The following is a 16,329-nucleotide window of genomic DNA, read 5'->3' as shown; positions in this document are numbered from 1 at the left end:
GAGGCTGTTCTCTTTGAGGCCCCTGCCTTTGAGTGCAACTCTCCTAAAGATCCCCGTGACTTGCGCCGCGTATCCTTCTAACTTTTTGATTGTCGTGAGGTTGTATCCATTTCTCTGGATATACATGCCCAGAATTCTGATTTCCTCCACCTTGGGAACCTCCTTTCCGTTTATGAATACATTGATTGGTATGCTGCCCCCAGCGTGTCTCCTTTGATGTTTTGGCTCAATGATTAATAGCTCCGATTTCTGTGGCGAGCACGACAAGCCTCTGCGGGCCGCATACTCTTCCACCATATTTGCCGCTATCTGTAGTTTAAGTTCGATGGCTGCGTCGCTCCCACTGTTAACCCAGATGTTGATATCATCCGCGTACATGCTAAATTTTATCGATTTAATCTTATTGAGTTCCGCTGGGAGACTCCTCATCACTATGTTGAATAGGAAGGGTGATAGCACCGACCCTTGGGGAGTCCCCTTGCTCCCAAGTGTGATGGGAGGGGACTTTACATCCAGAAATTTTATATTCGCCTCCCTCTGTGACAGAAAGTCTTTGACGTATGTATATGCCCTATGACCCACACCTACCTCTTCGAGGCCTGCCAAGATAGCCTCGTGGCTAACGTTGTCAAATGCCTTGGTGAGGTCGAGGCCTAGGATCGCCCTGGTGTCAGTTGAGTCATATCGGTCTAGGATATCATGCTTTAGTCTGAGCATGACATCTTGTGTACTGAGCTCCGGCCTGAATCCAACCATTTCATGTGGCCAGAGATCGTTCTCCTCCATGTACCTGGTCAGTCTCGTCTGAACAACATGCTCCATCAATTTTCCTACACACGAGGTGAGGGAAATTGGTCGCATGTTGTTCAAGCTGGGTACTTTGCCTGGCTTTGGAATAAAGACTACGTCCGCCTGTTTCCATGTCTTTGGGAGTTCTCCTGTCTCCCACACCTGGTTCATGTACTTGGTTAGTGCGATGATAGACTCATCGTCTAGATTCCTGAGAGCTGTGTTCGTTATCCCGTCCGGACCCGGGGCCGATCTCTTTCTGAGGTTATTAATCTCTGCTCTAACCTCTGTCGAGGTGATGGGGGCATCGAGATCTGGGTTGGGAGGTCCCTCGTAGTCCTTAAACACCTCGCTCTCTGTTTTTCCAAGATATGTCTCTTGGAGCTCGCTAATGAGCTCGTCATCTGTACCAACGAAGCCGTGCCTCGCTTTCACCTGGTTTGTACTAGCCTGCATTTTTGATTTACTAGGGTCGATGAGATGTCTGAGAAGGCTCCAGGTTTTGGAGAGACTCATATTGGCTTGCATCTCATCGCACTTGCTGTGCCAATTTTGCTCGTTGAGCTTAATCGCATATGTTTCGATTTCTTTATTGAGTCTGGCTAATTCGCGCCTGATATTCCTGTTCCATCTTTGTGCCTTGAGTCTTTTCTCCAGGTTACTCTTTCTGCTCCACATGTTCAGCAGTTTGCTGTCTAGCGCTGGGGGTGCGTCCTCATCCTCTATAGTTGTAGTCGCTTGCCCTATGTGCGTTTTAAGGAGGTGTGTCCACTCGTCGATATTGTAGATATCGTCCGGCAGTGAGGCCTCCTTTCTTATTTCTCTGAATTTGTCCCACTCCGTTAATTTCGGCTGTTTGATGAGGCGAGTCTTGACGCCTTTTCCTAGCGTGAGCGAAATAATAAAGTGGTCGCTGCCTAGATTTTGTCCTGTGCTTTTCCACGTTACTGTTCCCGCCATATGGGTTATCGTGAGGTCGGGTGCAGTGTCCCTGGTTATACTGTTGCCTGTGCGCGTAGGGACGCATGGGTCAGTATGTAGAGTAAGCCCTAGCGTTTGTAGATCCTCCCAAATTCGTCTACCTTTGGGGTCTCTGTAGGTATATCCCCATTCCTCGTGAGCCGCGTTGAAGTCTCCCATAATGATGAGCGGTCTCCCAGCTGCGGCTTTGAGTGCTTTGCGGAATAAAGTAATGAATTTAATTTTCTTCTGCCTCGGTGTGCTGTACACGTTCAGCAGGAATATACTATCTCTATTTTTCTTTCCTGTGATGATCTCAACGAGAACAGCCTCTGCCTCGCTTGGGGAGACATCATGGACTATGGTTGCAATGTTTCGCTTTACGAAGGTGGTGACTCGGCTTTTATCCCCATTGCCGCTGTCAGAGCTTTGGTAACCCGATAACCTAACAGGGGCCTTACCCGTTTCCTGCAAGACTATGGCTACGGGTGCTTCCTGTTGTACCTCGAGGTATTGTTGCAGCAACGCTCTCTTCCTTTGGTACCCCCTACAATTCCACTGCCAGAATGTGGAGACATTTTTCTTATCCAAACGTTTATCCATTTCTATTAAGAATCGCTTCTATTGCCCCGATTTTCTCGCACAGCCTAGCTATTGTCGTGCCTAAAGTATCCATCGACGCACTCAGGGCGTCTATCTTGCAAGACTGTTGGTTGACTTGTGCCTGTAATAGCGCAATTGCTCCTCCATTCTGTAGCTGTCCTGTTTTCATAGTTTCGTTCTCCTTGTCCATTTTTGTACTGCCGACCAGTTGCACCACTGACGTTGCAGACTTCCTGCTTGACGACGTCATCCTCCACCACGGCGCTCCACGGCTAACAGATCGCAGTCGGTCTTTTCTTTCACAAGTTGTTGACGATATTATCATGTTCCACACATCACAAGCTAACCACCGCCTACCCTCCCACATTCGTCTTCTGCCACAGCTGGCGCCGTTGCCGCTCATCATTCCAGTGTTCACTTCTCCTCTGCCGTCGTAATGGGGGGGCCGCGTTTACAGGGGTACGAGCCATTCATTGTCTTACCCGTGACGAACAGAATTTTGAACCAATTTAATTTCGAAAAATCGCAAGCGGCAAATGGCGGGCGAATGCTGCTAACCACGCCGCCGAGCAAACTCGAGACATCTAACGCAAGCGACAACAGCGACGAGCAGAGAATCGTACAACGCAACGGAAGGAAAAATTGCACGAAAGGGAAGGAAAAGTAGTAGGTCAGGTACACACGAAAAGCTTCGCTTACCCCCATTTTCTCCAGAGGAAGGGCTGGCGATTTTTAACATTCTAACTTTATGTATACATCTCCTTAATCTTTTTCAAGCGAAGCTTGTATACGCTAACCTGCGCCGGCGATGCAACGCTAAAAAACCAGCTGCTCTCGGAGCAGCACAGGTGGCTCGTGCTCGGCACGCGCCACTGCTCCCGCGCTCGTCTGCTTCCACAGCTGCCTGCGTTGCCACTAATCATTCCAGCGTAGAATTTCACTTCTCTTCTGTGGTCGTAATGGGGAGGCCGCGTTTTCGGGGATATGAGCCATTCATTGTCTTACATAACGGACAGATTTAATTTTGAAGAAATTTCGTGGAAATTCATCCAGAATGAACGCGCTCAGGAAAGGGCTCGTCGTCGTGTTGATTCTAGCATGGGAGTTTCCGAAGCCCAGACGAAACATCAGCGAAGAGCCGCGGACCCTGAGCGGAGGAAGCGCGATGTTGAGGCCAAACGTCAGCGAAGAGCCGCCGACCACGAGTTGCGAGAGCGCGATGTTGAGGCCAAACGTGAGCGTCGTCTAGCCCTCCAGGAACCCGACAACGGTGGCGCAAGCCTCGGCAACGCTAGCACCAACTTCCCCGGTGCGACGGCCAGGTTTCAACGCGAGTTTCTCAACCGGAACTTCGGAGCCAGCTACAGTGCGTGTGAGCGGTTGTGGTATGAGCACAAAGTGGTACTCGTCAGTGCAACTCGTTCGGAGGAACACCGAAGAAACACACAAGCTCCGCTTGTACAGCCGCCGCACGGCTGTATCCCGAGAGCCATTTACGGCGGTCGCTTCAGCACGGTTCAACACCCAGCTGCTGTACAGCAGCTGTGCCACACCACCAATAAGCCGTTTATTTCATGCCGTGAGGAAAGCTACCCCTTTTAAAGCGAACAGCTTTCACGCTGTGGAGTCGTCTCTCTCTCTCCTCCGTGCATACTCGCGTCACAACAAGCTCTTTCGCCTTTAAAAAAAAAAAAAAAAAAAAAAAAAAAAAGGTACTTTCGCTGTTGCCAGGGGAAGCACTGCCTAGTGGAAATGGCCGTTTCCAGTCACGAAACCAGCAGAGTTCCTCAAAACAAGGGACAAAGTTTGCATTTTATATGGTCTACTAAGCTAGCACATGAAGTGTTTCAAAACTCTATATTGCGACTCAATGCTAGGCTGCACACTGCACTTTGCTTTTATCAAGGTGTGCACGTCGGGCTCCTGTGCAAACTGCTCAGAAAATTGTCACAAATGTTTCGAAGTTCCCTTACCACACTTTTTTCCTGTCCCGTATGCGGTACTGCAGATGCTAAAACAGTGATTAGCTTTGAAGATTAGCAATTGAAAAGAACAGTCAATGTCTTTATATTGTCTCAATCATGAGGAAGAGCCCTGTGTAAAAGGCATGTAAATGGCAATTTTATTTGAAGGTTCACACTCCACAAATGCAAGTAAGTGCTCATTTAGAACTGTAAAAGGTATTAGCATGCAACTCGTCAAGTGAGCAGTTTGTATCCCACCAAGACAGCTCCCCTCCCGTGCAATTCATATATCAATTGTCTCAACATTCACTCCTTGCTCTGCAGAGAGAGATGCACCCGAGGTCTTACAATTTTTAAGCATATGCCCAACGAACTTAGTATAGCAGCCTGTAGCTTCTCCTCATTAAAACTTGGCAAACAGTGAAGGCTACAGGCCCAGGAAGCCTACAATGCCAGTTCACCTGCTATAGGTCCTAAAGGCAGAATACTGCAACTCTGTTGACACACTTATTAAATAGCAAGATGAAATTAACACACAATTAAGCATATGCGGGCACCATAGCATGTGAATACTTACAGTGTACACATCAATTCTGAAATACAAGTGCCAAAGAAAAGTTTATACATGTATATGCCAGGTGCTTCTGGAAGCTCCGCTGCAGCACTTTCTGGTCTGCAATTTACACCATTGTCAGCGCACAAATTAAATCTGATACATACACCACTTGCAGTCTCCAACTTTGGGAACCTACCATCAGTCCAGAAAAAATAAGGAAAAGAAGCCTCTTGCAAACCTTCAAAACTTACTTCAACAAACTACAAGCATACATAATTTCACAACAATCGTATGCAGACTCCACTGCACTTGTGTCATTATTGCTAGTGTGACTGAAGGTAAGCTGCCAGGGGAATGCACAGCAGTGGCTAGCAAATGCAGTTGCACTTTTTGTTTGAATGTGGTATTTACGTAACCAAGAAGAAAATTAATCAAGTCATGGTACAAGTGTACCATCATGACAGTATGGCAATTGAAGCTGACCTGAAGCTGTGGTTGAATTCAATCAATACATAGCTGGGTGCTGTCAAACTTTCATTAGCCACACACCTTGTACGTTCAACAAATCAAACCTGCTGAAACATGTTTGCCGATACTTTTCCTTTGGGAAATAACCTACAGCCTGCAGGCCCGACTACCAAAAACAACGTTCATTCACCCACCCCAAGTACAAGTTAGAACCCACGTAATGAAGGACAGGGTTCAAGCTAAATTAAGTTTGTATTCAGTTTACAAAACATTAAGGAAGCAACACAAGCTTGTGGTTCACAAGCCTTAATAGAAGTAAGGGTTTTTGAGTGGAAATGGAGAAGAAAACACACGCACACAATGCATCAAGCAACAAGGTCCAAGGTGACACCTTGCTTCATCTTTTTATTCATCATCTTTTTGCACTAGATGGGCCTTTCTTAAGTTACGGCTATGGGTTAATGATTTCACCATTATATAAAAACAGCAAATGACGATGATTGCAAGGAGGGGAAAAAAAAAAAAAAAAACTGACTGTAGCAGCAAAGAATTGGTTGGTCAGGCAGTAACAGTGATCAAGACATATTGAACTGCAACAGAGGGGGCAAACAAATAAAAAATAGAGGCTGGTAGTTGCAAACAAAACCAGACTGTGTACACATGGCAGTCCACGAAGCATACCCCAAAATATTTACATCGTTGCGGAAGGGTGGCATGCAGTTACACACCTTCAGCATTGGCCAAATGAGGCCAAATTAAGGGGAAAAAAAATCAATTGGGGACACTTCCACCCAAGTAAAAATTAACACAGTCACAAGTTCAGTGTTCAGAAGACCGAAAGTGACCTCGCTGTGCAGGGGGAGCTTTTGACTATGCAGAGGGAACCTCACTATGCTGAGGGGGTCTCAAGGTTCATTTCCACAAAAGCTGCTAAGAAACAGTGTCAATCTGAACACCACTCCTCCACCTCTAATTCCTTTAAAATTGTAAAAGAAAGCAAAGTGGGGGGCCTATAGGTTCTCAACCATTCATTTATATACAGGAGGCCACAAAATTAAATAAGTTCCTAAAGGAAAGAGGGAGGGAGAAAAAAAGGGGGAGAGATGTGGAACAAGAGGAGGAGGTGTAGGCTGACCACTCTTTACTCACCAACACTTTTTTTTTCTTTTTTTTTCTTTCACTCTTTTTTTTGGTATTTCTCCTTTTCCTTACAAAAGGACATCGTACATTAGCCACATACATACATACAAAAACCTAACAAAAAATAACAGCAGTATATTGTATAAATGAATTATGACCGGCAAAAAAAGCTTCCATTTCCAAAGTTCGCCCTTCCTTGGCTGTGAATCGGTGGCACAGCCTGGTATGCATAATTTGCATGGTCATGCAGCCTGTGTTTCACAATTCTTCCTTGGCTCAGCCAAGTAAGATGCAGGGTTTGAGTTTCATCATGATCTGCGTGTTTTGTGTCTACATGGGCAAGGAGTAATGCTTCCATTTGCATTTGGAGCTCCCTTTTCCCAGCACCGTCCTGCAGCAGCTAGGCTTGTCCCTGGCTTCTCTTCCCTTCCACTGGTACTCCCACCCCAACCCTTCACCTTGAAATAAACACCCTATGAAGTGCAGCAGCCAATCGACAGACGAAGAAATGGCTACATTTTTGGTCTTGGAGGCAGAATGTAGATGAATAATGTGAAATGACAGGCAACAAAAATACAATAAGTCAAGAGGGAAAGAGGCCAAAGTGCTTGAGGGTCTGTCACAAAGAGGAGACTTGTTGCAGTAAGAGCAAGTGTCACTTGTCTTCTGCATGGTGTAGAGCTAACCACCTTTTTTTGTGAGGACTACCTCAAAAAAATAAAAATAAATAAAATAAAATAAAGAAGGGGAGGGGGGGAAAGAGAGAGAGAAAAAGAATTGAACACGAAATAAATGCTGACAATGAAAGTGGCAAAACAGTAACAAAAAATAAAATAAAGGGACCCGGGGTGTCTAGTGGGGGTGAGGAGTAACAAGGTGACAGGCCGTGGAGTGAAGAGTGCAGATGCAGAGTCGTTCACGGGACAGTCCAGCGAGAGCAGGAGGGTGCCACGGGTACAGGGACTGCTGCTCGGTGGGGCCAGCACATAAGCTGCAGTAGGTCTAGTTGTGCCTGATGCCAACGCCACCACCAGGAGGGTTACGGCTGCCACCTCTCGAGAAGGCGCCGCCACGCCCACCAGCCCCATTAGCACGCCCTCCAGGGGGTCCTCTCTGCATCAGCCCTCCCGCTCCTCCACTGCGGGGGCTGCCTGATGTAAAGCTGCCCCCTCGTCCTTCTGTGGCAAGCTTCTGCTTGGTCTTCTTCTCTTCAACATTCACACGAGTGTCGTTAATGAAGATGGGCTGCGAAGCAGTACGATAAAAATTAGTAATTTTACACCACAAAATACCACTACAGCTACAGATGACCTTTTAGTCGACCTTCAAGCTACTGAACCTTTATCTGGGGTTCAGCCCCCAAGATTCCTACTAAAATTGGTGCCCCACTTGGTATACTTTCCTAGCAAGAAAAGTATTCCGGCTCACTTTATCTGAAATATGGGTTTAGCTTCCTTCAGCTCTATGGCTCTTGCTGTGCTCAAAAATACATTAACTATAAACCTAACATTCCAAAAGAAGGTGCAGTACATTTTTTAATGTCATTCACATGAAAGCTAATATATTTGGTACAGCATATTATCAACACTGTATGTTCTTGCTTAATTTTCTGAACATATCCACACATGATGTCACAAAACATGGTGGCCATGAAATGAGTTGGTGCCATTCAAGTTGTCACCCAGCACCATCACCTTTGTTGGCAAGCTGGCTTCTTGCTTTTTCAACTGTAATTCAGCTACTGTAGAGATATTTGTTTGCTACGCACCAAACCTTAACTTTTAGTTATGTAACGAGAGAATGCACACGAGCTAGGCTGACAGTAAAAGTAGTAATTGGGTGTCCGGGCATCCAGCCAGCAACTACTGCAAGTGCTGACCAGGTGTTCACTTGCGCGCTTGTTGCACTAACTATCAAAAACTCATTGAGTAGGAGAAGAAACTGAGCATGGAAATTGCCAACTTTCAGCCTTGCATGTCCGCACCTCGTAGTATGTCCACACTTCACTATGGGCAATGCACATCGCAGGCTGCATGATGAATGAATCCAAAACACCCCTGTGGACTCTATCATCACAATATCTGATATTACTAAACTGAAATCATACTCAGCAAAACTAGAAGTTTCCTGTACTGCTGGAACTCTTTCTTCAAAACTGCCTAACTAATAGAAAGTTCTTGCTCCCCTTGGTTTCTGAAAAATCAGTCAATAACTTATTCCTTCAAAATACCATTTTCTGTTAAAGCAGAATTTCAGAACGTAAATTTTGCATACTTCTTTCAGTGCCCAATTTTTTTTTTGACAGAAAATGCCAACACTACCTATATTTGGCTATGTTATTTTCACAAGTTTCCAAATAATGACCTTCATATTCAAGACTAGCTGTGTGTGCAAAAATGTTAATATCGGCCAGCAGCAAGGCTTTTTCAGGCAAATGTCGTCAACAGTGGTCAAGCAGACGTCTGGACAGCAGGCATCTGTCCATCTTCAAGACCTCAGACGCAAATTACCTCATCATCAAAGGCCAAGTGCTGCCAGTACAAAATGGCTGGAAAGCAAGCTAACCCTATGGCCATTAAATAACATGCCTGAAATACCAGCAATTGAGCAAAGCCAAAACAGCTAACACTATAATGAAGTTGCATAGGGATCTAAATATTACTCTACATGAGCGACATTTGGAAGTGCAAGAAACAAAATGAGACCACTAGATCATGCCACTCTACAATATCAACATTGTCTGCCAGTTAACAACATAAACCACACACTAGTGGGAGCTTGGAAACCGTGTGCATGTCAGCAAGTAACAATCAATAGGAGTGCTAGGCTTACCAGAGTGTTTACAAGACTACAACATGATCAAAAATAATGGTGACAAAAAGTCAGTGCAGCTGACAATATGATTATGCTGGAACTGCATGGCGTACAGTGAACGTGAAATGCATGACCATCACAATGCTTGTAATAGTTGCTGACCAATTTTTCAGACCTTTCAAAGGCACCAACCATCATGCAACCTCATTCAACTTAAGCACAACCGTCACTAATATTTAACTGGTATTTGAAGCCTTGATTAATTTCTCAGACAATCTGCACGCATGATCGCAAAAAATTTGCAGCCACGAACAATCCTGCCACTAAGATTACTGTCTGCACCCTTGCCTTTATTTACAAGCCAATCCTCATCTTGCAAAGTGCTATTTGGCTGGTAAGATTAACAGCGAAGAAAGAGTTCTAGGCTTGCTTGGCACTTAACTCCTGATCCATGACTTCCCACATGGGACATCAAATCTCTCAACATAAGAGGGCTGTTAAAATAACAAAGTCAAGAAGAAAGTTGAAGTAGCCACTTCTGCAAAGTACCTGTAATTTGTGAGGGCTAGCACACCAGCTATCACCATGCTGCACGTTTGTCACTGCAGTGGTCATAACCAACAATCGCAATAGAGACAGCACAGATGGGTGTTGTCTGCAGGGTGCAAAGTGCCAGCAACCAGTATGAGTGAATAGCTTTATGTTTCTCTGCACACGCAATGGAGGAAGTGTGCCCATAGTACTCAACAGACTTAATGCTGGCAATTACACATGTCTACTTGATGGCATTGTAACATAAGTCACACACTAGACTGTGCAAGTGGTACACAAAACGCACAAATATCACAAAGTAAATAAAGAAATGCCTCGCTCACATGAATTCACATGTTTTGAAATTCACCTTTTTCACATAACACCAACTGCCACAGGGACCATGTGTTGACCTCTTATATCACCAAAATTTCTCTAGCACATGGGCAGACTGAAAATGGCCACTATCTACAAGCAACTTCAGCTCTGTCTGAACGTATAAGGGCCCCCTAAACCGATCTGAGCTCGATTCTTTCTTATGTAGTGAAAGCTGTGTATCAGTCCATGACAAACATAATGCCGTAATAGCTAAGTTGCAGATATTTGAAAAGTGACTGTACACGGCTGCCACTGTTTCTTGCGCCCCTTTACTACCCTCCCCACAGGCACTCTCCTCCTCGCTCAGCAACTGTGCAGTACAGCAAAGGATAGTGCCAGAGAACCAGAAGGGCTCCAGTGCCTGCCTCTGAACACCCATCGAGCGACACCGACTGAATGGAAGCAGCACAAAAGGACTAGTGGCGCACAATGGGCGAGCCCCGATCCCTTTCAGAATACACAACTGGCTCTTTCCTGATTGGCTCATGAACAGCTTTTTACCCTGGTGATATCGCTCAAGTGACCTTAAAATAAATTTAATCCTTGGGAAGTGCAGAAACCACGACATTATGAGGCACACCGAAGTGAGGGACACCGGATTAATTTTTGATCACCTGGGATTCTTTAAGGAGAGATGCTACTAAAATTTTTTTATTATTTGTACTAGAGGTTAGAAAACAGAGCCGATTAGAGAGTTCTTCAGGCAGATTTCGAATGTGTCAGTTTTTGTCTAGCTGCTACATTTGAGTTATGTCCTATACAACAGCAAAATATAGTCATCTTTGCAGGGAATTTTTTTTGTGTATACAAGTTTCACAAAAAGCATCGTGCTGTAGCTTATTTAGGTCGTTGTAGACTGCAAAGTGCCGATATCTATCCAAACAGCATGCACAATTACTGGAACTATGAAAAAAAAAAACAAAAAAGAAACTAAGATTTTCACAATCTGCACTATTTTTACTGTAAGCTGCGATAAATTTATTAGTACTAATGACCCACAGGAAGTTAAATTTATGAAATCCAAAGTAGGGTCTTGAAAATTTTCAAAACATTGGTTTTTAACATTGGTTTTTAGCTAACGTGAGCCGTAGCATTGTTGTTAGGCCTCGCTGCTTCGAAGTTCGCTATCAAGCTTCCTGCTGTTCAGTGCAGTACTTTTCATTTAAAGAATTCACCGTAGTTAGCAATGGCGCCAACTCTGCCTTCATCCTCGCCGATGGCAGCGAAGCACGGAAAAAGCACAGAAAGGGTCTAAAGCATTGCACAATGCCGGTTCCCGAAAGTCAGCTTTGCCAGAATACATTGGTGTTACGTGGTCAAGCATACGGAATGTATTGCAATGAAGCTTACCAGGAGTGCAAAGGAGCCACTGTCAAGGGACATAAAATGCGTTCCTTGATTATTCACGTGCGCACCCGTCGTCTCCTGCTACAGTACAAGCACCGAGATGCCTAATATTTTTGTACTGGCAGGCCTTCAAAGCTATTTCGAACATGGCTGCTTTGAGCCCTTGCAGGCAGTTAAAGGCATACAATCATTTTTTTTTTCAAACTGGCCCATTTTTTAAGCCAGTTTTGCCCTCCCTAGGGAGCCCGAAACATTGCACGTCGACTAGATTGACCGCTACCAATAAACACCTTCATGTCAGTACTTCTTAAGGCATTAAGACCCCAGCTGGGTCCAAATAATTCCAAAATGTGGTGGCGCTGTCGTCCGAATTTAGTTTCGCATGGTAGGCACTCCGCCGCCGTGCTGCCGCTTGTGTCGCACCTACCACAGTAGTCGCTGGGTTTCGCGGTTCCATGTGTGAGGTCTTTATTCTATGATCTTACAACGAAGGAAATGCAGGATGTCGACGTGCCGAGTTGCGTCAAAATACGCAAGAGGCTAAAGTTTTCATCGGCTTCCTGTTGATGAAAACCATTGCAAGCAATCGGCCGCTGCGGTAAAAAGCTAAAGTTGGATTCTCATACCAGATCATCTATTGCGCACAAAACATTTCTTAACTGTTAAGCTCTTTTATTTTGAGTGGCGTACATGAGCCAACCTATGATCTTAGGATCATTACTAACGCGTCATTACAATTTCTTGCCGCACTGTGGGAAAGCTAGATTAGGATTAGCCTTGAATGTAGGTCGAGGGAGTAGATGCCCCACAAAGCACGTCACATTCAAATTTATTTTCATCTCAAAGAATTGCGCCACTTGCAGTGTAGATATCCTATCAAACGTTCACATACGCAGGCAGCACAGTCACATTACTTGCAGTGCGGATGTCATAAACGCGCCTAAACGTGTCAATTAAATTTCGAGCGCGAAATAAAATTTACAGGGTTAGTGCAGAGTTGGAACGATCGGACGGCCGCGGCCTACAGGTCAGACTGAGCAGTCCTACACAGCTGGCGTCGCCGTCGGGGCGGTATCTCGCCGGTCCCATCACAGAGGCAAAAGCTTCTGTCGCCGCTCACGGCGACGTAGAAATCGACTACAGTTTGTTTTTATTATGAAACAGTTCTTAATAGAAAAAAATATCTCGAATTTGCGCGTGGTTTGTAAAGAAGCGCCCAGTACTAAACCACTGGCGCGTTCGGGAGCAACGATCCGACGGCATTTCGTCTCGCGAACGAAAACCCAAGAACCGGCCGTCTCAGCGAGGCGGCACAGCTAGCTTGCAAGTATACGTTTCGCTTGTTAATCGCACCAAAGAAACCGTTCGCCATTCGCACGAATTCATTTAAGCCCACGTTAATCGTGTTGTCAAACATAAGCGCACTATGATGAGCTGCAGGCAAGATCGCAAGCGCTGTTGGCTGTCACTGCGGCGGTCAGCGAGCTAGGCCTACCGTCTCGTTTGGTCATATTCCGAGGGGGGGAAATGCTATAACGTTTCTCTGGGTGCCCCACTACCGTGTGCCTCATAATGAAATCGTGGTTTTAGCACCTTCCACTCCCATCCCATTAAAAAACTCCATCCTCGCGTGCAAGCGGGGGCCGGCGGACATCACTATAGGGGCTAAAATATAATGACGGTGCCTACCGCTGTTTACAGACATGGTGTAGGTCTATACGGTAGAACCTAGTTGATATGCTCCCATTTAGTTTACACAGAGGTCATGCGAATTAGCTTCCTGTTATGCCCAACTGAGATGGTGCACCACAGACGTGGCATTGTCATTTTGAATAGTTTGTTAGCTACTTTTTCAAATTCAAATAAAGTTTTGTGTGAAAGTACTGTTTCGTCTCATCAGTATTGCTTCCGCAAATGTTACTGGCCGTAACATTTCTTCAGATTTTATTTTATTTTTCCGTGGGTCCCTAAAAGGCAGCCAAACGGATTCCACTGCATATGCAAGCCCCTCAATGAAGGTATTCTTTTCAAACCCTCTAGACTCTAGAGCTCTTATTTCGGACAGTGCATACTTCAAATACAACATACCTTTACTCTTGAATTATGAGGGTTAACAGGCTTCAGCTACCCTTCCCAGGTTTCATGACTTCAAGTTCACGTGGATCGACTATGTATTACAATTACACTCATATGAAAAATACGGGAAGTCTATTAATGAGCTTGATTCAGTTTCTTTTCCAGATTAGCTACTTAATTTTTCTAGTCCCATCCATGCCCAAGAAATCACTGCGGCTATTATGTACTAAACTGATCTAAAGGATCTAAAGAGAATTAATGTTCTTGCCAAGCACCACCAGGGGAAGGGGAGATCCAATAACATACCTGCCAACTCTCCCGAATTTACCAGGAGCCTCCTGAATTCTGGCCACATCTCGCGATTGTACGGACGCAACCTCAAATCTCGCGAAAAGTAGTCCCCACAGCACAGTGTTTTTTTTATTTTTTACACCCTATCACTATAATTACATTACGCCATGTAATATAACCATGCAAGAAAGCAGCGCAGGAGCAGTTAGTCACCAGCATGCACCTTGAATCGTGATAGCGGCCGCTGGCACTACCACGACGCGAGCAACCGATGGGCACTGCCATATTGGATTTTCCGACTTGGCTTGTCTCTCGGTGGCTCACGCGTTTTTAGCAATCCAGTCGTTACATGATCGTGAATGCGCTACGCTTTTGGCTTTGTCAGGTTGCCGAGTGAAGTGCAGAATGCTAAACTACTTTTTGTTTCCCCGAGTTTAGTTAGAGCGATAGATGGCAACTTTGTGATATCATACATGACTGAGTGTCCGTGCTTTGTCACTTCGCAGAGAGGTGACAAGTGTGGACTCTGTACCATGTGAGCCATTTCACATGAGGGGAAATTTTTTTTGAACCTCCTCCCCCCCTCGCACGGCGGTCTCCAAAATTTTTATGTTGCTAGGTAGGCAGGTTTGCAATCAAATTACTTCTTGCCTCCGGATTTGTTTCGGCTACACAACCACCAATCACACTCTTAGTGCTTTTCAGTTTTAAATGAAAATGCTAGTACCACATCATAGCCAATGCATGTGCAGCTGGCACCTGGCAGAGCCACAATTGCAGCAGAATACTGGCATCATGCCAAAAAATGTTCAAGTGCGGCAATTCATTACTCGCTTGGATTGGGCTAGGCAATTTCTAGGTAATTTTTTTTTAAAGTGCTGCTTAGTGCACAGTGTTCTCACAGTTGCGATTAGTAAAAAAAATCACGCCGAAGCTTTTTGCTAAGGCCAATGTCAAGAGAGAAAGGAAAAGTGCACTTGCACTCACCACATTCCGTAGTACTGTTTGGACAGCCTCAAAGCTCTCAAAGATCACAAATCCGCAGTTCTGAAAAATAAACATTTTAACAAGCAAGTTAGCGCTCACATTTCTTGCATATGGACACCTCTACAGCAGCAGATTCAAATACCCAAAGCTTTGCTTACACTTGAAGGCCTTGAAATGCTGGACGCAGTGCGTGAATGTGTACAACAGAGCATGATGCATAAGGTGACTTATTAATCTTATGGGAGAGACATTACAGAGTTTTAGAATAGGGGCCCTAAAGAGCTTTGCGGGTGTTTGCATTGGGACATGCAGGAGGGAAGAGTTTTAGAATAGGGGTTTGCGAATAGAGTCTAGCGCTTGCAGCGCCACTACGGTGTCAAAGAAAAACTATCTAGTATAAATATTAAAATAAACTATGCCATTTTATAATAATTTTGACTTTCTCGTGTTTTCGTGTTTAATTACAATTTAGATGTTATTCTATTAGCAGCAAGCAATTTGTTGCACTTAATATTGAGTAACCAACATTCACCAGCCAAGCTAATCCATGTTAGGCCTACGAGCCATGATAACAATCGAATTCGGAATCAGCGGCGTCTAATGAATCAATCTTCATTGCACACGTTAGTTGAGAAAAAGTGATAACCGTGGTCACTTCTCCTAGCTTACGAACTTCACGCGTTACCATGAATCGAGCCCAGTTTGGTGCTCGTCTAGAGTAGTCGCTTCGATGAGCGCCGCCGTGTTTGTTGACGCAAAGCTTTTGGGGCTCCCGCTAAATCGGTGAAATAGTGTGCCCGACGCTAAACCCAAACGCAGTTTGCGTCTCACACATGCGCAGTGGCTTCAACGTTATTTCTTCGGGGTCCCAAAGTATTTGGGGCCCCTATTCTAAAACTCTCTATTTAGAGGTGCTTGGCAGTTGTGCAGATGCAATAGCTCTATGCCTGCCACTGCAATGTCTGGCTAAAATGTCGGTGCAGTTGCACAAACTAGGTGCAAGGAGGAAGGATTTGCCATGACCACCTAATGTGCACTAAGATTACATGTACAGGCCCTACACTTCAGCTCCATGAATTGTCCTGGTGCTCTTTAGCCATACCGGCTCTTGTGGCACAAAAATACATAAATCATTGGCTTTAACTCATGCCGCCTTTTATTTTGAAGCAGTAAGTTTCAGCCACTAAATTGAATTCTAGAGTTTTAGATGCCAAAACCCTAATTTGATTAGGAGGGAACCCGCAGTGGGGGACTCCGGATTAATTTTGACCATCAGGGGGATCTGACGTAATAGGACGGCGGAAATCCGCTAGGTGGAGATAAGTAATTAAAGGGAAACTGAGACATCCACCCAAATGTAGCAATTTGCTACAATGGAAACCCAACCGGGTTCCTCGAAAGAAAGCCTCGTAGTTGAAGAAAAAT

General features: G+C 45.0%; 1 protein-coding gene across 1 annotated transcript in view; it reads right to left on the bottom strand.

Moving 5' to 3' along the window:
- Window positions 1–5,705: 5,705 nt before the first annotated feature.
- Window positions 5,706–16,329, bottom strand: part of LOC119434848 (ras GTPase-activating protein-binding protein 1) — a 29,143-nt gene continuing 18,519 nt past the window's right edge. Inside the window, exons 2-3 of the mRNA XM_037701900.2 lie at window positions 14,905–14,964; window positions 5,706–7,725 (exon numbers count right to left, since the gene is read on the bottom strand). Of these exons, the coding sequence (XP_037557828.1) occupies window positions 7,483–7,725; window positions 14,905–14,964 (303 nt within the window). The 3' untranslated portion in view covers window positions 5,706–7,482. The remainder of the gene's footprint in view (window positions 7,726–14,904; window positions 14,965–16,329) is intronic.

Source organism: Dermacentor silvarum, unplaced genomic scaffold, assembly GCF_013339745.2.
Source record: "Dermacentor silvarum isolate Dsil-2018 unplaced genomic scaffold, BIME_Dsil_1.4 Seq276, whole genome shotgun sequence".
Lineage (NCBI taxonomy): Eukaryota > Metazoa > Arthropoda > Arachnida > Ixodida > Ixodidae > Dermacentor > Dermacentor silvarum.
Note: the sequence above shows the minus strand (reverse complement) of the source record. Positions and strands in the feature narration are given on the sequence as shown.